The sequence below is a fragment of the Prionailurus viverrinus genome, chromosome A3, assembly GCF_022837055.1.
Source record: "Prionailurus viverrinus isolate Anna chromosome A3, UM_Priviv_1.0, whole genome shotgun sequence".
NCBI lineage: Eukaryota > Metazoa > Chordata > Mammalia > Carnivora > Felidae > Prionailurus > Prionailurus viverrinus.
Window position 1 is genome coordinate 54606832 of NC_062563.1, and position 20504 is coordinate 54627335.

General features: G+C 46.4%; 1 protein-coding gene across 2 annotated transcripts in view; it reads left to right on the forward strand.

The window, feature by feature from the left end:
- Positions 1-20504, forward strand: part of UXS1 (UDP-glucuronate decarboxylase 1) — a 96755-nt gene that overhangs the window by 11649 nt on the left and 64602 nt on the right. The window contains exons 2-3 of one of the 2 annotated variants that reach the window (XM_047852846.1): positions 18203-18230; positions 19500-19563. In XM_047852846.1, the coding sequence (XP_047708802.1) occupies positions 18203-18230; positions 19500-19563 (92 nt within the window). The remainder of the gene's footprint in view (positions 1-18202; positions 18231-19499; positions 19564-20504) is intronic. The other variant, XM_047852847.1, reaches the window with a different exon arrangement.

The window sequence follows — 20504 nt, forward strand, 5'->3', positions numbered from 1 at the left end:
GGGTGAACATCAAGTTAATCCATTAGTTTCTTTGAGTTTCTGGTTAAGCTTTCTATGTTTCTAACCAAAATAAGTTACGTGCTGTAAAGTATCAGTAGCAAATGCTTGGACTGCTTTATCATAGTCTTTTTCAGAAAGGGTCTGAACGTCTTGGAAAGTGAAAACAATTTTGTTAGGGTGGTGAGACCTTGGAATTTTATTGTTAGTATCTTTGAACATTTTTATAGTTTTTCTGAAAACAGACATGCTGTTTCTAATTTAGAATTCTGTTGACATATGTAATGTAAGTGATCTGAGTTTCGTTTATTTATTTTGAAAGATGTGAGCAGACGGCCATGTTATACCAGCAACAGAAGACTGAGGGTTAGGATGGCTCCATTGGAGTCAAATGAAAGAATACCATTAATCTGACACTGTCAGGGGCAGTGACAATCCTTGGAAAATGGTTACTAGCTGTGAATGATAAGGGCCACGAACAGTGGTTCTCCACATAAGGATCTTAGGTCTGTTCTTCCTTTTAGTTTTTTTGTTTTGTTTTGTTTTTGGATAGAATCTTATTCTAATTCCTTGATCTCCTTATTCCCAGTGCATCTTAATTATTTAAAAGACATAATTCTTGTCCCAGGCTCTCAAAGTAATGAAAGCCCCCCCCTCCCCTTCCTGCTCCCACCCCTGGTGCACATGCTATGATGCAGCATGAGGAGTGGCCTGCTTTGATAATGCTACTGTCTGGCAGGGAGGCGGGGATAATCTCCCCATTTTATAGATGGGGAAAATGAGACATAGGGTGATTATATGACCTGCCCCGGCACTTAGCCTGATACTCCATCATGGTGTAGAGGGACCTGAAGGAACCCCATTTCTTAGCTTCAGTGTAGACTTTTACAGACACTTGTGCTGAAACAATGTTTTACTCTGAAGCAGCCCCAGTGGGGTGCCTACAAGGCGGAGGGGCCAGGAGGTTTTGTAGAGGACCCTATGCCTGGGCATTGGTCCTTGCTGGTGGGTGATCGGCTGGCTTCTGGTCCTCCGTTTGGCCCTGCAGTGGGAGCACCCCCTCTTCTTTGCGACTGTAACCTGGCTGATGAGCATTGTGGGTCCAGGTGGCTGCTGGGCAGCTGGTCTGCGTTGAAGCCCATGCAGCTTGGGTGGTTGGAAGGCCTGTTCCTCTGTCCCAGCAGCAGCGTCCTGTCCAGGACAGGGTGCTGAGTTTGTAGGGCCCGCAGCCCTTCTGAGCCAGAGTGGCGGGTCTTGTACCTGCATCTGCCTGGCTCACCTACCCTGTCCCCCACCACTGAGCACCGGGACCTTCCTGAGGCCTCTAAGGCACCTGCCCACCTCACGCCTTGGGCTCCAACACCCTTGCCCCCGTCTGCCTATCCATTCTTCCCCTCCCCCCTTCCACACTCCCACCTCCCCTTTCTCACACACCCACCTCACCTACAGTCCCTGCTACTCCCTGCACTGCCCACTCCCTTCTGCTTCCTCTCTCCCTCTCCATCTCCCCCTTCCTCATTCCCCACCTGTCCCCTCACCCCTTCTCCCACCCTCCTCCCCAGTCGCCCACCCAGTCTGTCCTGTCCTACTCATGTCTCTTTCCCTCTCTCCCAGCTCTCACCCCCAGCCCCACACAGACACCCCCGCCACACTCACCCCCTCATCTGGCTTCTCCCATATACCTCTTTCCTCATGTTAGTCAAGGGCTTTCCTCATGTTCTCCGGGGCTGTGCTATTCCTGACTAACGCTGTGGGTAGAAGGCTGGCATTTTCCAGGCCTGTTCGGGTGACCTATGGACACAGCCATTCCATGGGCTTCTGTCCCTGTGGATGGCCACCTACCAGTGGGGAATCATTGCATTGGTCATGGGCGTGGCACACGTGGCTGTGGTCTAGATGTGGTCTAGATGACTCCAGTGGGCACCGTGGTCTGAAATGTCCCTCCTGAGTCCTTCCCGCACCTTCTTTCCTTCTCCACCTCTTCAAATACAAAATGAAAAGGCCAACTTAAAACCATCCTCAAGGGGCGTCAGGGTGGCTCGGTCGCTTAGGCGTCAGACGCTTGGTCTCTGCTCAGGTCGTGATCTCACGGTTTGTGAGATCGAGCCCCAGAGCCCCGAATTGGTCTCTGTGCTGACAGCGTGAGGCCTGCTTGGGATTCTCTGCCCCTGCCCTCTGCCCCCAACCTAAATAAATAAACAAATAAGAGTAGATAATTCGTAAATAGGAAAATAATGTACTTTACTCAGTGTGGAAAAACAGAATGAAGTACAATGATAAAATCAGTCTTTCAAATTTGAGGATAGTAAAATGTCTTCCTACATACAGGTAGTGAGTGATGCCTCTTCATTTTCAATGAGATCTTTCTTTTTGGCCCTCAGTAAAGTTTTGTAATTTTTTTCATGTAGGTTTTATTTTTGTGGAATTTATGTCTATCAAGTTTCTCTTTAGTATTTTACATAAAGATCCAGTAGCACACATATTATTGACAGCAACTTTAAAAAAAAAAACAAACATGTTTATTTATTTTGAGAGAGAGCACGCATGAGCCAGGAAGGAGCAGAGAGAGAGAGAGAGAGAGAGAGAGAGAGAGAGAGAGAATATGAATCCCAAGCAGGCTCCGTGCTATCAGCACAGAGTCCAACATGGGGCTTGAACCCACAAACCGTGAGATCTTGACCTGAGCCGAAACTGAGTCGAATGCTTAACTGACTGAGCTACCCAGGTGCCCCAACATACCAGCTTTTTTTTTTTTAATGTTTATTTTTGAGAGAGAGACAGAGCACTAGTGGGGGAGGGGCAGAGAGGGAGGGAGACACAGAATTTGAAGCAGGCTCCAGGCTCTAAGCTGTCAGCACAGAGCCCCATGCGGGGCTTGAACTCACGAACCGTGAGATCATGACCTTGAGCCAAAGTCGGATGCTTAACCTACTGAGCCACCCAGGCACCCCTCGACACAGCAACTTTTAACAGCAAGCTGCAGAATTTCCCCCAAAGTTATATTCCATTTTTAAAGAGTTTCTCCTTCATGCTTTGTACTGATCCTTACATATACACATTTTCTTTTTCCATCTTGTTCTCAATCATAGTGTTCTACTTTCTAAAAACGGTTACTACACCTTTATGTGTTCTGTCATAGTTTCACATTCTGGGTTTGGTCACATGAAGGCTCCTTCCTCCATCTGGAAGGTGTGGTGAAGAGTCTGAACTGTCCTTTCCTTCCTACCTACTTAAAACAAAACAAAACAAAACAAAACAAAACAAACCTTTTCTTCCTGCTCTCTTTGCCTTCGGCAATCTAAAAATAGATCCAACCAAGCTTACTATCAGACCTAATCAGTGATGCTCATTGGAAGTTAGTTGAAAAGGAAGCCGAGCTGTTGCTTGTTAGTTTTCAGCAGATTCATCATTTACTTGGGCAGCAAATGTTTATTGAGTGGCCTGCTCTGTGCTAGGGTCTGGAAATGCAGGCTTTCTATGGACTTCTGTTCCCACTGGGTAGTAATTGATCAGAGGGCAAGAACTCTGGGTCAGTTTCAGGGTGAATCCTGAGAAGTGAGGTCTGCGATTGTGATTTAGGCTTTGTGATCTGTTACAGGGATGGTAAAGGCATGCTTTCATCTCTCCTGCCCATAGCAGTGATGCTGGGCTGGACTGGGAAGGATTCACCCTTTGTTGCTCTCCTTTTTCTTTAGTTAATCTGTTTCTTCTTTTTGTCAGAAAACTAAGGAGATGCCTTTATTTGGTAGCCTTAGGGGAAGATTGAAGAATCCAAGTGCATGTTTGCTTTCTGGGGTGGTCTGGCATTTTTCTATCTTATTCGCACCTGTGTCTCCAGATTTTATGTTACTGTCTTGTGCAGATTAAGCAGTTTTTGAATGTTTACTTAATTGAATGTAATACCATGCAGTAGAACCTTGAGAATATGTTTGAGTGGAACGAGTTTACAAATTTATTGCCTCCTTTCCTGAAGAGGCAGTAGTGGTTTTCTCAGGTGAAGATTTGGGAACAGAATGTATTTTAATTCCAGCTGTAAGAAGTAGACACATAGTTGTTACAAGTATCATGGTAAATACCATGTTATCTTTCTGTCGATAGGTTGTTGCCTCTGAGTACCCAGCTGAATTGAACCTGGAGGAAAGAAAGGTTTTCAGTGGTGAAGGGTAACTTACCGTTTGGATAGTAAGGTGCAGAGGGCATTGATATGTGTCTTTGGGGGTCTATTTTTAATTCATAATTTTAACATCCTAAAAGTGTGGAAGCACTTGGAAGATCCTTTCCCTGCTCCTCCCCCTTCTAGCTAACCCTGTTTCCCTTCCTGTCTGTTACTTGTTGACAATTTAGATGTGTGTATGAATCACCTAGATAGTTTCCTGTGCATTGTGTTCATAAAATATATTTAGGTGTTTTTGAAATGTAAATGTTTTTATACTATAGATTTTCTGTGATTTGCTTTTGTATTTAATATATGGAAAAAATCTTTTAACACAGATTTCATTCAAAAATCTAAATGGTTGCCTAGATCTCAGTGATAGATGTATGTATCATAGGCTGTCCTCATTTAAAGGAAGGTTTTGCATGGCTGAAGTTTTCAATGGGAGAGTTCTTTCCTTTCAAACTCTTGTTCTTATAGCTTTCTTGAATAAGACTGACACCTGTTACAGATAACTCAATATTTGGAATTTTAAAGCTTTATTTTTTTTTAATGTTTTTATTTATTTTTGAGAGAGAGAAAGAGACACAGTGCTAGTGAGGGATGGGCAGAGAGAGAGGGAGACACAGAATATGAAACAGGTTCCAGGCCAGAGCCCAACACAGAGCTCCAACTCACCAAGTGTGAGATCATGACCTAAGCCGAAGTTGGACGCTCAACCGACTGAGCCACCCAGGCGCCCCTTAAAGCTTTACTTTATTTTTTTATTTTTTATTTAAAAAAAATTTTTTTTTCAACGTTTATTTATTTTTGGGACAGAGAGAGACAGAGCATGAACGGGTGAGGGGCAGAGAGAGAGGGAGACACAGAATCGGAAACAGGCTCCAGGCTCTGAGCCATCAGCCCAGAGCCTGACGCGGGGCTCGAACTCCCGGACCGCGAGATCGTGACCTGGCTGAAGTCGGACGCTTAACCGACTGCGCCACCCAGGCGCCCCTAAAGCTTTACTTTAAAGACTGTCTTGGGTTTTCAAGGTCAGTGTGTGGAAGTTCGATTGTAATTTTCATTCTGCTACATTGTTTATGTCGCAGAGTGATAGGATGGACAGGACAGGGGCCTTGACCTCGGTGACCTTGGTGAGGAGGTAGAGACAGAAGCAGGTAAAGCTCTGCAGTGGTACCAAGAAAGGGTCAGAGAGGGCATCTGAGGGATGGTAAGGCCCACATAGGGCTTAGAAAGACGACAGAAGAGAGTCACCTGACCCAGAGAAGTGGAGGGTTGGGAGGGCCTCTGTGAAAAGGGGAAGAACAGGGCCAGGATTTGAAGTCAGTGCAAGCACAGTGCACTCAGACATCAAGGTTCAGTGTTACTGTGCCGGGGGAGAGCGTGAAAGGGCAGTGAGTAAAGCTGGAGGGGGCTGCAGAAGGGTCCCTCAGGTGTCCTGCCCAGGAGGACAGGCAGAGAGAACCCAGGGATTGGCTTGCATTTGGTGAGGGCACTCCTCCTGGGCATGGGGGAACCAAAGGGAGGAAGCAATAACCCCTTTGGGGAGAAAGTCAAATGCTGTGATTATGTCAGGACTTGGCTGTGCAGTGAATGTAACACAGAGGCTCTGTCCCTAAGTGTGCTGGGTCAAGCTCATAGCGACCCATTCCTAAACAAACTTTATCTTAACAACTTGGTTTCTATCAGAGACGTCAGACCATCTATAAGGCACTGATTATTTCCTAAGTGGGAAGTGGAAATATGATGTAAGAATCCCTAAGACATTCGGTGGGGTAGGAAGCCTAGGGAGGTTTGAGTATGTTCGGAACCGTGCTGGCCTATTCACAACAGGTGGAGGAGTGGAGACCAGGATACTGGGGATGAGCCGTGCATCCTGCGTGGCTGGCATTAGGGTGGGGGAGGGTGTGCGCTCTGGAACCCTCCTTCACATGGTGGGCGGCAGTGAAAAATTCTGGAACTTTTCTAAGGTATGTTTGTTTACTTTGAGAGAGAGATCAGGGGTGGGGCAGAGAGAAAGAGAGAATCTCAAGCAGGCTCTACTCTACTCGCATGGAGCTTAACGTGGGGGTCGAACTCACGAATGTCAAGATCATGACCTGAGCTGAAATCAGTAATTGGGCACTTAACTGACTGAGCCACCCAGGTGCCCCGAAATTCTGGAACATCTATGTGCGTGTGTGTGTGTATGTACTTCTTTTTCATCCTTTACAGTGTGCATGTACATATATAGGGAGCGCATGCTCAGGACTTCTTTTTTTTTAATGTTTATTTATTTTTGAGAGAGACAGCAAGCACAGGGGAGGGACAGAGAGAGGGAGACACAGAATCCGAAGCAGGCTCCAGGCTCCGAGCTGTCAGCACAGAGCCCAATGCACGGCTCGAACTCGTGAACCGTGAGATTGTCACCTGAGCTGAAGTTGGATGCTTAACCGACTGAGCCACCCAGGCGCCCCAACTCTGTTGTCCTCTTAACAAAACATGGGGTGTCTGAGAATGTGAACATGGGACAAGATCAAAGGGAGGCCGTTTCCTGCAGAGGTGCTCAGATTGTAGGGCAACTGGCATCACTTGGAGCCCTTGTTAAAACCCAGTGGCTGTGCCCCACCCCAGAGTTTCTGATCTGAAGCCCTCATTGGGCCTTAAGCATTTCAGACAAGTCCCCACATGATGCTCCTGCCACTGCTCAGGGACACACTTCGTGTAGCTCTGTTCTAAACAACCATTTGTCCTGCGCACCTATGGAGAGTCCCCACGGAAGAGTGTTTCTCTCATCCGGGCTTTAAATTTTTTTTTTTTCTTTTTTTACATTTATTTTATTTTTGAGAGACAGAGACCGAGCACAAGTGGGGCAGGGGCAGAGAGAGAGAGGGAGACACAGAATCTGAAACAGGCTCTGGGCTCTGAGCTGACAGCACACAGCCCAACATGGGGCTGGAACCCATGAACTGCGAGATCATGACCTGAGCTGAAGTCAGACCGATAGAGGCTTAACTGATTGAGCCACCCAGGTGCCCCTTATCCGGGCTTTTAAAACCGAATAGTAGTTTCTTGAGATGATAATTGAATTAATCGTTTCGGATTTCAAGTTTTTCTCACCAGTTTGGGAGAATTTAATAGGTCACCCTGTGCTTTGCAGGCTGTGATGCTGCCCTACCTGGAAGGGACAGAAGGAACTCAATGTCCTCTCCAGACCAAAAAAAACCATATTTCACACTTTCTTCTTGCAAGATGTAGAAATTAATAGAAAAGTATAGAAACGTATTCTGTGAATACACTTGTGGGTAGTTTTAAACGTGTGTATAGTTTTAAAAGGCAAAAAATATTGGTTCTACTAAGTTTCTGTTCTCACTTAATATCAACATTTTTAACATGTAAATACTCTTTGGAAGACCAGATGTCCTGTGTAAAGCCCATGCTTTCTTGCCTTTTTAACCACTTTGTAAAAAAAAGGAACTTCTTGGGACAAAATTTTTTCCCATGGGAATGTTGGTACGCTTTTATTAGGTAAGCCTGTGAGGAGGTCAGAATCATTTCAAGTGTTTTACAGCTCAAGTTCGGGACCTGCCAGCCTCGAATGCAGGGAACACAGGGCAGGCTCTAGAAGGTGCTGTCCCTGCAGCCTGGCCTCCGGGAGGGCCCAGAAGAGAGCTGGTGTCGCAAGGAGGTCCGATAAGCAGGTGCTGTCCGTGAGGCCTGCCAGTTACTGGGGTCTGCTCGGCCACCCCAAGTATCCTTTTCCTGTGGGGCAGTTTTCATCCTGTGTAACTGCTTAGGACAGTGACAGACCTGGCTGGCTGCCCAGCGTTCAGGCTTTGGAGCTAGGCTCCTTCAGGTCAGGCAGAAAGCAAGGATCCCCATTCAGTGGCTTCTTGTTTGAAGAATTAAAAACAGAAGAAGATCTCCTAATTTGAACCTTCCAATCCATTTAAACACTTTTAATACTTTTCTTCTTACGAGAGTAATGCATGAAAGAAAAAGTAATGTGTATTCTTGTTTGAAAAGCTTCAAAGGCTACCCAAGGGGAGTCAGATATTTGCTGTCTCCTGGTACTAGGATTGTTGAGGCTCATGGCTGGGAGCAAGGATGCATCTTTCCTCAGTACATTAAAGTTTTGTTCAGGCGGAGGCAGGCAGCCCGGGTGGTTGGGGAGGGAGGGATTCCCCACGACTGTAGCCCTGACCCAGGGTTTTACCAAGGCGACGAGTCTGTGCAAAGCTGTGCTTGGACGCGGTGAAGGGTACACATGCACTTGGTAAGGGATACGTCGAGTGGGGAGGAATTAAATCCTGTACCCTGGGTTGAGTCGAGGTCTGCCTCATCGGTAGACGAAAGGGCTGGGGACATACCTGTCTGTTTCGTTTCTACTTATGTTGTACTGCTTTACCAGTTACTTCAAAACTTAGTGGTATAAAATAGCAGCTGTTTTGTATGCTATGTAATAAAGCAGTGGGTCAGGAATTTGAAATGCAGATGTTCTCTGCACAAGTTTTCTGGAAATGCAGAAGTTCTCCGGAACTTCAGCTGGAATGGCTCAAACGGCTGGGGCTGGAGAATCTACTTCCTGGAGGTTTCTTTGCTGCCACATCTTTGCCTCTGAGGATCGGCTCAGCTAGGACTGGCTGTTAGCCCCGGCAGGTGACCTGTCTGCCAGCGGGGTGATCAGGCCTCTTCCACAGCGGCCCAGGGCCCCCAGAGCCGGCGTGCCAGCAAACTTAGCGGAAGGGCACGCTGTTTGCGACCAGTCCAAGAGCCACATGGCATCACCTCTGCCCTCCCCTGTGCTGGAGAGGGTCACAAGTCCACCAGATTCAAGGGGAGGATGCACACGCCCCACCTGCTGACAGGAGGCGTGTCCAGGAATTTTCGGACAGGTCTTCAGTGCCACCAGGGAGGCACTGTGTACAAAACACAATGACACCATACAGCTTTGCAGTGAGCACTTGGCACAAAGTGAGTCATAGCCCAGACGAGGCGTTCTGTTGTAGTTAACACGCTCAGAAAACCTTGAGAGGAACAGTAAACAGAGTCACAGAATGCGTGCAGCCGTGTTGATGTACTTCAGCATGGCTGGAACTTCCTCTGCCAGTAAGACTCACTTTCCATGAGCTCCAGGTGCCTGGTATTGTACAGGGCTTCTGATTTGAATGCTTCTCTATATTAGAGTTTCCTTGACCTGAGCAAGCGGGGATGGGAATAGCTGCACACTCTGCTGAAATAGGGAGCGTCTTCAGCACTCATGGGCTTGTTGCCCTCCTTAGGACTCATGACCTCAGCGTCACTCAGTTTTAGTTGGAGCACACGCCACACGCAGGGCCGCTGAGGCTGGGGGATTAGCTTGGAGGACAGGACAAGAAAAAAACAAAATCAAGATGTCTTTTTTCACCAGAGATGGGGGTGACTCTGGGGCCTGGGAATGAGGCCTCACACTTGGAAGTGTTGGGGGAGTGAGGGCTGTCACTGGCCTTGTGACCTTGAGCAAGTCCCATGAGACTCCTCATGGCTCCTATCTTCAGCTGTGAAATGGAGATAATAGCATGACCTTGTGACTAGAAACAGCAAGAAAGGCCCGTGGGGGGCCACTGGCGGTGACACTGGCATCGCTGTGCTTCTTGGTCACAGGCCTTGGCCTTGTCACGAGATTCCCCAGGGCTGTGGCCATCACCTGGCTGTATGGAGCAGTCCGTGCCACGTTCTCTTGAACCTCTGACATATGAGTCACAAGCAGGTGTCCTACCTGCACCTCTGGCTGCCGCTGGCCTTCCCAGCTCCAGGCCTCTGTTTCTACTTGCCTAGTAGACATCTTTAGCCTGGATCACTACAGGATGCATCCAAGGGAATATGTGCTAATCCCAGAGCATGGTCCCCTCCCCCAGCCGTCTCCTGATAACACCCATTCACCACCCCCACCCTGATACACCGCCTGTCCCCTCCTGTCCTCTCCATTCTCGACCCATCTGTCCCTCACACCCTTACTTCCTGTTAGGCCAGAACACAGCTGCCCTGCATCACACTCTGAGCTAGTCGCCCACTAACCAGAGCCCCGCTGTCTGGGAATGCTAGGAAGGGGAACCAGGGGTGCCCACATTTGGTTCATTAACAGAAAATCCCCATGGGGAGCTTGTCAGGAAAGCCCTCATGGCCCACGTGACCCTACACCTTCATCTTTCCCTCCCCAGGGTATTTCTGCTAGCATTGCCCTCCTCCCACCCCTCCGAGGGCATCCCCTGCACAGGCCAGTAGATGTCCCTGCCTGTATGCAGCCCGCATCTTCAGAGTTCGGTGACCTCTCGTCCCCTGTCTGCTCCCCAGGACTGGGTCGATGGCAGCCTCTACTTCTCGTAGAGCACAGAACGATAAACTATGCACCGTGAGCCAAATCTAGCCCACCCTTGAGCTGAGAAAGTTTCAACAATTTTTACACGGTTGAAGAAAAGGAAAAAAAAAAGGAATCCTATTTCATCACACACGAAATTCACATTTCCGTGTCCTTGAATGAAGTCGTGTGGGAGCACAGTCACGCTTTTGTGAATTATCTATGACTCTGCCCACACTACAGTGGCAGAGTTGAGTAGTGGCTTCAGAGATCCTATGGCCCACAAAGCCTGAAATATTCAGAACAGTAGTGAGTGAAACAGTCTTTGCTGTCTCGGAACTTCCATTTTCTTTTTTTTTTTTTTTTTTTTTTTTTTCAACGTTTTTTATTTTTTATTTTTGGGACAGAGAGAGACAGAGCATGAACGGGGGAGGGGCAGAGAGAGAGGGAGACACAGAATCGGAAACAGGGTCCAGGCTCTGAGCCATCAGCCCATAGCCTGACGTGGGGCTCGAACTCACGGACTGCGAGATCGTGACCTGGCTGAAGTCGGACGCTTAACCGACTGCGCCACCCAGGCGCCCCGGAACTTCCATTTTCTGGGCTGGAAACATACAAGCACAGATAGATAGATACATTGGGTATATTGTCTGATGATAAGTGCAGTGAAGAAAAAGAAAGCAGGTTGAGTATGGGGAGGGAGGAGAGAAGGGGGACACTATTAATAGGCTGGTCAGGAAGACCTCACTGATGAGGTAACTTGACCCAATACCTAGATGAACTGAAGGAGGCAAGTTAAAGAGGCATTTGGGACAAGAGTAAGTGCAAAGGCCCTGAGGCAGGAGGAACAGCCTTGGCATGTTGGAGAAATTATGAGGGACCAGAGTGTTTTGAGGCTGGACTGTATAAGCAGATAGGTGGGCAAAGGTGAGGTGTGGCTATGGCAGGTCACCAGATCCCTTAGGGCCGGGCTCTCTCTACCTTCCCCAGCGGGCACTTGGCTCTGGGAAGCCAGATTTGATCCCTTGAGACTAGAGAACACAGACCCTCACTCCACTCTCTTCCTGCCCCCCTGCTAATTCTTAGCCATTGTTAGGTCTCACAGAACCTTTTCAGTCCAAAGGGAACATGGATTAGGAGCATTTGCTGCAAGACCTCATACAGTGCTTGGCTTCTAGCAGGGGCTCAATATGTAAATGTTTGCATGTTTAAAAAATGTTTATTTGTTTTGAGAGAGAGTGTAAGCAGGGTAGGGGCTGAGAGAGAGGGAGAAAGAAAATTTCAAGCAGGCTCCGTGCTGTCAGTGCAGAGCCCAACTTGGGACTCAATCTCACAAATCGTGAGATCGTGACCTGAACCAAAATCAAGAGTTGGACACTTAGCTGACGGAGCCACCCAGGCGCCCCTAAATGTTTGCATTTTTAAAAAGAGACCTACATTTATGCTGATGACTGTCCTCTTCTACTGCAGTTTGTGGGCATGCCATTTCTCCCCACTGCCCCATCTTTGAAGGACTATTTATGATCTGGGTTCCCCATCATTTTGTGGGTGGCTGGTGCTCCACCTTTTCCTGCATGAATGGGGTCAAGCTGTTTCCCCTTGTGGTTCCAGGTGGACCCTACTGCTTCTTGCCAGCTGAGCCTCACCTCCTCCTCTGGTCCTCGCTGACCATCATGTGTATGTTGCCTACCATACAGGTGAAGTTATGCACAGGGTCTTAGCCCTCCGCATCTGCGGGCACCAGTTTTGTTGGCTGGCTGGCTGGTGAATGAGCCAGAAAGGATTTTAGCAAACACTGAAGACAGAGGGCAAATCTTGCATGGGTTCTCCGTGTGGTTGTACTGTCCTAACATCACCAAGCTGAGTCGGTGAGCCCCTGGCATGCTGGTTTATAGCGTGTCTGGCTGTCCTCGCCTGCCGGCACATGGGGTATACTGTGTGTCATACAGGTTTGTGCCCATTAGCTGGGCCAGAGAGCAGCTTTCCTAATTCATTCTTCTGCCTCTGACTTCGGGCAAAAATACACGTGCTTTCTAGGTGAAAATGGTGATCAGAATGCCCAACAAAACATTGAGAAGCCGATTTCAACCATTGAAAATGTACAGGTGTGAAACAGAAATGGTAGTTTCGTTTGATCCAGTGTTACAACGGTACTTAAAACAGGGGAATAGGGTTGCTGGTGCAGAATCCGTGCCTTCACTAAAGTCTGGCATTCAAGAACTCAGAATCTATCCTCATTCTAAAACATTCTAAAACCAGTGCACCTCTGAAATTTCAAACTTTTATTGGGGAGTTTTGAAAGCTTTGTATGTGTGGTTTTGTGTGGACTTTCTAGGATTTTCCCAAGACTTCCTGAAACTCATTCAGGAATTCAGTGGAGACCCACAGATTGCAGATTGAGAAATTACATTCTAAAAGTGATACTTGGGGCGCCTGGGGGGCTCGGTCGGTTGGGTGTCTGACTTCAGCTCAGGTCGTGATCTTGCAGTCCATGAGTTTGAACCCCGCGTCGGGCTCTGTGCTGACAGCTCGGAGCCTATTTCAGATTCTGTGTCTCCCTCTCTCTCTGCCCCTCCCGTGTTCATGTTCTGTCTCTCTCTGTCTCAAGAATAAATAAATGTTAAAGAAATAAAATAAATAAATAAATAAAAGTGATACCTGATTAATGTTTAAGAAACCATCTTAGATTAATAGAGACCACAGAAGGATTGACTTAGCATTTTAATTTTTTCTTTGGTGGAGAAGGACACTCATTTTTAATCATACCCTTAAAAATCACTCAATTTTTTTTGCCCTAAATGAAAATTTCTATGTGATCGATTGTCTTGAACAGGGTTTCCTTGCATAGCATGAACTTTGGATACAGACAGTAAAAGAATCGTGAAACCAGTGTGCCTCAGTTTGCATGCAAAGTATTTTTTGCAGTAAAAATTAGAATAAATTAAAATATCTTGAAAGCAACGTAAGGGAATTTGGTGTTAAGCCATTTGTTAGTGATGGCAAATGATTATCTTTTTTTCCTTTTAAGTTTATTTATTTATTGAGAGAGAGAGTGAGAGAGCGAGAGTACTGGGGGAGGGGCAGAGGGGGAGAGAGAGAATCCCAAGCAGGCTCCAGGCTATCAACGCAGAGCCCAACCCTGACTGGATCATGACCTGAGCTGAAATCAGGAGTTGGACGCTTAACCAACTGAGCCACCCAGGTGCCCCATAATTATCTTTTTTAAAAAAGATATTTTAATATTGAGTCCTTATATGATATGTAATTGACTTAATTTAGTTCCATTTAGTCCAAACATCAATAGAATACGGTTATTCGTAATTCTCAGAGATCCTTTTGAGACACTGTAAGGTGGGTCAGATTAACTTAAGCAGGTTGCAAAATTCTAAGAGCAACATTAATTTTTAGCAATGTTTAACTTTTAAACTCCATGCTGTGCAAGGTTCTAGGCTAGTCTACACTGAACACCAGGAACAAGGCTCTGTAATTGTTGGAAATTGCTTGTGTTTTCCCCCCTTGAAATGAGTCTGCAGTAATTCAGGAGCTTTCCCTGCCTGCTGTGTGTGTTTTTTGTCTGAGCTGGGTGCTGAGTCCTTTTTGTTCTTCAAAACAAAGCAGGCGGTGTAGCTGTTGAGAATTTAAAAGGAGGCCAAAAACACTTGACATAAAAACATCTTAAAGATTAATTAGTAATAACACTTCTGAAGATAAAAGTACTAAGCGAGGGATAAGTGTAATAAAGTGAAAACATTCCTTACCTCCTCCATTCCACTAATTTGGTGGCTGACTGCATGTGTTTGGTGTTCAGGGAAACCCACCTGTAAACCGCCTATTAAAAAGAGGTGTGTAGTGTGGGTGCTGTGACAACATGGAGGGTCTCCTCCTGTCCCCTGGAGCAGGGAGGGAGGTTGAAGAAGCTTTCCCAACAACGGAATGCTCAGGTGAGGCGTTCTGGCCAAGGGGACCACCACAGGTGGAGCTGCTTTAGGGAGGGTGGAAGCTGCAAGTGGCGGGCGGGGCTTGGGGGGGTGGGCGTGGAGGTCTGATTGGTGAGGAGGGGAGATGGGGTTCATGAAGCTCCAGGGGGTGAACTGGGAAGTGCAGGAGGTTTGTCCAAGTGCAGGGAGCCAATGGAAGAAGTCTGAGCCACAAGAATAGGTTTGGGCATTAGCCATGATGGCCATTATTATCCCCTCATTAAGGGTGGCGACGATGTGGTCATGAGCATTATTCCTCAGGACAGATCCCAGGGTCCTCACCTGCCACCCAGGGGAGGAGTGTTTATACAGGACCAGTAGGGAAGGGGAGAGCCCTCAGAGCCCTGGTGTCTGTACTTCAAGTAGGGAGAAGATGTCTAGGAGAGGGGGCAGCCTTATGTGCTCTGAGGTAGTCTAAGGATGATGGAAGGATTGAGAAATGTCTCTGAGACATTTTAAACCCACTCAAGAAAAGGTTGAAAAGAAACCGAATAAACTAGTAACCATGGAATGATTTGAAAAGGCTGTCAAAGGCGTTATCTATCCTGAAGACATCTTAAGGAATGGATAATTAATTTCCCTCCTCCTGAGGTTCCACAGCCAGAGAGGGACTGCTTCCTGGCATATTCTGACAGGCAGCAGAATCCTAAGCCAAAATGAGACGATGTGTTTATTTGAGATACATAGTGGAGAACAGGATCCATGGGGTTTGGCAACTGCTGGTTGGTCCACAATGCTGGGTGTCCAAGCTGACCACTGACCCAGATGTTCCTGGGTCTTCTGGGTGGCGGCCACCTCATGGTAGTGGGGGGGCACATGAAAGGGGGGCACATGGTGTGGGGGGCAAAGAGTTCAGCAAAGGTTTGGAAATCTTTTCCCTCCTTTTTTAGAAAACAAGGTAGGAAGGAACATAGATGCATGGAAAAATAAACGATTATGTCACCATTTGAACAATATTTTGGCATCTTCGGACTGTCTTTTTATTCTACGTGGTTCTTAGTAGTGGAAGTCATACTGCATGTGTATTTTCTCATCTGAAATGGTCATAATTGCATTACCATGTTACAATGTTTTTTCATAGTTATATTTTTAATTGAGATATAATTGACATGTAACAGTATTATTTAGTAACATAGCAATATATAATGTGTTAGTACATATTACATAATATGTATTTATATATATATACTATATATAAATACACTATATACACTATATATATACTATATATAAATACCCATAATATATAATATATGTTATGTAACTCTGGTTACCATCCATTACATCACATACTTACACTGTGTGTATGATGAGAACTTTGAAGATTCACTCTTAGCAACTTTCACTTATGCAATGTTATATTATTAACTGTAGTCACCATGCTCTAAATGACATCCCCAGGACTTTTTTATTTTGACTACCTTCACCCATTTCTTTTTTTTTTTTTTTTTTTCAACATTTATTTATTTTTGGGACAGAGAGAGACAGAGCATGAACGGGGGAGGGGCAGAGAGAGAGGGAGACACAGAATCGGAAACAGGCTCCAGGCTCCGAGCCATCAGCCCAGAGCCTGACGCGGGGCTCGAACTCACGGACCGCGAGATCGTGACCTGGCTGAAGCCGGCCGCTTAACCGACTGCGCCACCCAGGCGCCCCCCTTCACCCATTTCACCAATACCTACATGTTCACCTCTGGCAACCAGTAATGTATTCTCTGTATCTATCAACTTTGGTTTCTTGTTTTGTTCTAACATTCCACGTATAAGTGAGATCATGCGGTGTTTGTCTTTGACTTATTTCACTTAGCATAATGCCCTCAGAGTCCATGCATGTTACCTCAAGTGACAGGATTTCCTTTTGTGTGTGTGTGTGTGTGTCTTTTTATGGCTGAATAATATTCCACGCATCCAGTGATGGACACTTGAGTTGTGTCTGTGTCCTGGCTATTGTCAGTAATGCTGCAGTGAACCTGAGAATGCGGATCTCTTCCAGTTAGCGTTTTTGTTTCCTTGAGGTAAATACCCAGAAATGGAGTTGCTAGATCATATGGTATTTCTATTTTTAGTTTTTTGAGGAACCTCTTACTGGTTTCCGTAGTGGCTGCACCAGTTTACATTCCCACCAACAGTACATGATGGTTCCCTTTTCTCCCCATGCTTGCCGACACTTCTTATTTTCTTCTCTGTTTGATAAAAGTCACAGTGATATTTAATGGCTTTGCGATTTCATTGAATGGCTGTATCATAATTTACATAACAGTTCCCCCATTATAGGATATTTTGATTTTTCCCTCCCCCCTTTTTAGTATAAATAAAGCCATGATTTGTGAAGGCAACTTTCCTGCGTATAAATGTGTATCCTGAGGATAATACTCAAAAGTAAGATCACATGGTCCAAAGGTAAAAAACATTATTTTTTTTAATGAATAAGGAATGTAGTATGGACTTATTTTAATTTCTCCCATTTCTTGCATTTTTGCCACTTTTAGTTATTTATTGCTGTCTTATGTATTAGTTGCTTCCTCCTTTCGGAGGAGAATGTGCTCTTATGGAATCAGCGAAATGTGATTTTGGGAAGTTAAGTCCTGTTCTGTAAATATTTGTTAAACCCTACTACGTACCGGAGGATGACCATAAGAAGGTGCCTCAGAGTAGGTACTAACCTTAATGCCTTTCCCAGCTCACAGAATCACCATCCCCGGAATGGGGAGGGTCTTTGTCTTTGCTCTCTCTCTTTCCCCAGCATGTAAGAGCACCTGGCCCTGAGGAGGTGTTCACCATTTGGGGAGTGACTACATAAGAGCCAAACAGGAATGCGTAGGGGCGCCTGGGTGGCTCAGTCGGTTGAGCGGCCGACTTCAGCTCAGGTCATGATCTCGCGCTCCGTGAGTTTGAGCCCTGCGTTGGGCTCTGTGCTGACAGCTCAGAGCCTGGAGCCTGTTTCAGATTCTGTGTCTCCCTCTGTCTCTGACCCTTCCCCGTTCATGCTCTCTCTCTGTCTCAAAAATAAAATAACAATATAAAACAAACAAGCAGGAATGCGTACACAATATTAGAACCACTCATTCACGCAGAAGGTTTCCTTATGAAGTAATCCTCTGTTCCGTGATGTCACGTGAGCGCTCATGGTCTGGTAGTATGTTTCAAAGTCAGCCATGGCAGGACTTCACTGTTGCAGCTGGGGCTGACTTGTGCACATTTACTGGGCACCAGCTGTGTACACATGATGACCCACCCTCTGGGTGTCTATCATCAAGGAGGCAGGCCAGCCGACCGGAAACTGGAATATGAGAGAGACGTGGTAAGTGCTGAGAGATGATGGACTTCCAGGTGAGGTTAAGCCATGGCTTCGGCCCGTTATTTAACTTCTCTGGGTTTTGGTTTCATAGAGATTTAAAGAAAGAGGTTGCACCGAGCCCTGGGATCTCTTTCAGGCCTGCAGTTCTTTGATTCTCCTGCCTGGCTTTTCCTCAAACAAAGGTTGAGGACATACTGTTTATCCAAACACAAGCATAGTTGAACTCCAGACCCCACAAGAGGTATTCCAGAATTAAAGAGAGGCATAGGATCCTTTTTCACTTACGTTTTAGTAGGACTTAATCCTTTAAAAGTGTGCATTTTGTTGTCTTCGTGAGCTATAATTCAGATTTCTTAGTGTACTTGAAAATACTGGTTAAATATTAAAATTGTAGTCGTTGGAATCCTTGAATGTCATGAAGTTAAATATTGACCTATTTTCTTCTTCTTTCCCTTACAGCTGTTTGGGGCAACTTCGTTAACATGAGGTAACTCTTTTTAATAACTTGGATGCTGTTGGTGGGGTTTTGTAGATGCATTTCAGTCATTACATGTCATGGGTTAATTGAAGAATATTTAAAGAACGAAACTGGGTCTTTTTGCTATCCACACACCTGAGCTTTGTCTTTCTCCTTACGTTCTCGAGGAATACATCTGATTTTGCTACTTACCCATTTTTACTGGTTGGCTCCCTTGCATTGCCCACCTCAGGGTCCCTTCCCTCCTTTGGTATGCAGTAAGGGGCTGACCCTAGCTTTTACACGGCTGAAATGTAAGGTGTGTTTCAGGGTGGCTCAAGCAGGCACACAGGGGGCGCGCTTTTCCAAAGCCTTTTGAAAAACAGGCTGTCTTAGGGAAACCACGGCTGGCCCCTGGCCCTGGGAGCAGACCGTGAAGGCTGAGGTCATCTGTTTACCTCAGGATTAGGCCCAGGGAGGCTTCCGACTGAGTGTGCATTATTTGTTCTTCATGATAAATGCGGGAGGGGCACTCAGAAGAGTAAAATCTTTGTGTTTATGTTCTAAAAAATAATAATAATAACAGGCGTTCATCATAAAAACAAATTTGGCACTGCTAGTACAGTTTTACGTTTGAAGCAAAACTTGCTCCACTCTCTACTTCTTGGTGGTGAAAATAAAAGAGCCGCAGCCACGGTTGTGGTGCTCGTGGTGAGTTTGGAAGTTGAATGTCCCTGCAGGAGGCCACTAGGGTAAAGGGTTGCTGTGTCCCCACCAGGCTTTTCATATTGAGTAGATTTTGCAAGGCCGGTGGGGCCGTGTTGATCTGATTCCCACCGCTAGGTCATGAGTATCTCCTGACAAAGGCTTCTTTCTGTGTGTGACTAGGAGGGGTGCTCAGATCCCATTTAAAGGAACTCTGTTTTTTCACTTGGAAAAGCTCCATTTTGCATTAAAGCCCCAGGAAAACCCAGCCGAGAGACTTGGACTCCTATAGACACGCTTCCTGCCTCTAATTTATAATCCCACGTTGGGTGTAACATGCAAGTGAGATTATTTTAGTTGAATAGAAATAACCCTTCTGTGGTAGAGGTGAGGGGGTGAGATGAACTTGAGGTTTCCTCTCCTCCTCTGTCTTCTGTTCCTCTGGTGTACCCCCTTCTGGAGGGAACTGGAGCCCGGGACCCATGTTTGGGAAGGGGAGCGGCGAGGTGGTCTGCAGGCGTTGGTGTATGTTGTACTTTGTTCACAAATAAATCTTGAGGTCGCCATGCCTTTCAGTGGATCTCAGTTTTGTAGCTTTCTACTCAACAGGTCTATGCAGGAAAACGGTGAACTCAAAATCGAGAGCAAGATTGAAGAGGTTAGTTCCTTTCCCGTAATTTGTTTCTGGTTTTTTCGTTATGTTTGTCAATTTCAGCTCCTTCGCTGGTGCTGCTGTCTTTAGTGTGGCGGCTTGCTGCTAATACGTGATCTGGAAAACATCTCCAAAATTTACCCTTATTTAGAGGAGCCTTTCTGTCTCTTATGCTCTGGATGCATCCCTGTGTTAGCGTTTGTCTGTTTTATCAAGGTGTGATGTACTGAATTCCTACTCAGAGGCAAAATGGGTTTAAAAGTTTGTTACGACTTCTCAAGTGACCTTCGAGAATTTCTTAGAGAGGGGGAGGTGAGTACCAGGGGTGCAGGCAAGTGCCAGAGCAGATGTTGAAAGGAAAACCAGCCCAACTCAGATGCTGGGACTCCGGGAACACAGAGGGTGCCCACATGCACAGATGGGGGAAGTTACACACCCACCTCTGAGAAGCTAGCTCCTCTGGTGGACTTATACACCTTCTGTTTGAAAATAATCGCTTATGCTTTTAGTCAAATAATTGTAGATATAGGTATGCTAGTGTGACGTGGGCTGTGGGAGGGGATGGAGAGTCCCTCATTTTGGTTCGAAGCCAAATGTCACAGTCCTGGAGAAGCCCTTGGATTGAGCTCCCTGTGTTAAAACACAGCATTGTGGGGCGCCTGGGTGGCGCAGTCGGTTAAGCGTCCGACTTCAGCCAGGTCACGATCTCACGATCTTGCGGTCCATGAGTTCGAGCCCCGCGTCAGGCTCTGGGCTGATGGCTCAGAGCCTGGAGCCTGTTTCCGATTCTGTGTCTCCCTCTCTCTCTGCCCCTCCCCCGTTCATGCTCTGTCTCTCTCTGTCCCAAAAATAAATAAACGTTGAAAAAAAAAAAACAACAACAACAACAAAAAAAAACACAGCATTGTGGGTCGGCTCACAGCCTGCCATTCATTCATGTGCTGAGC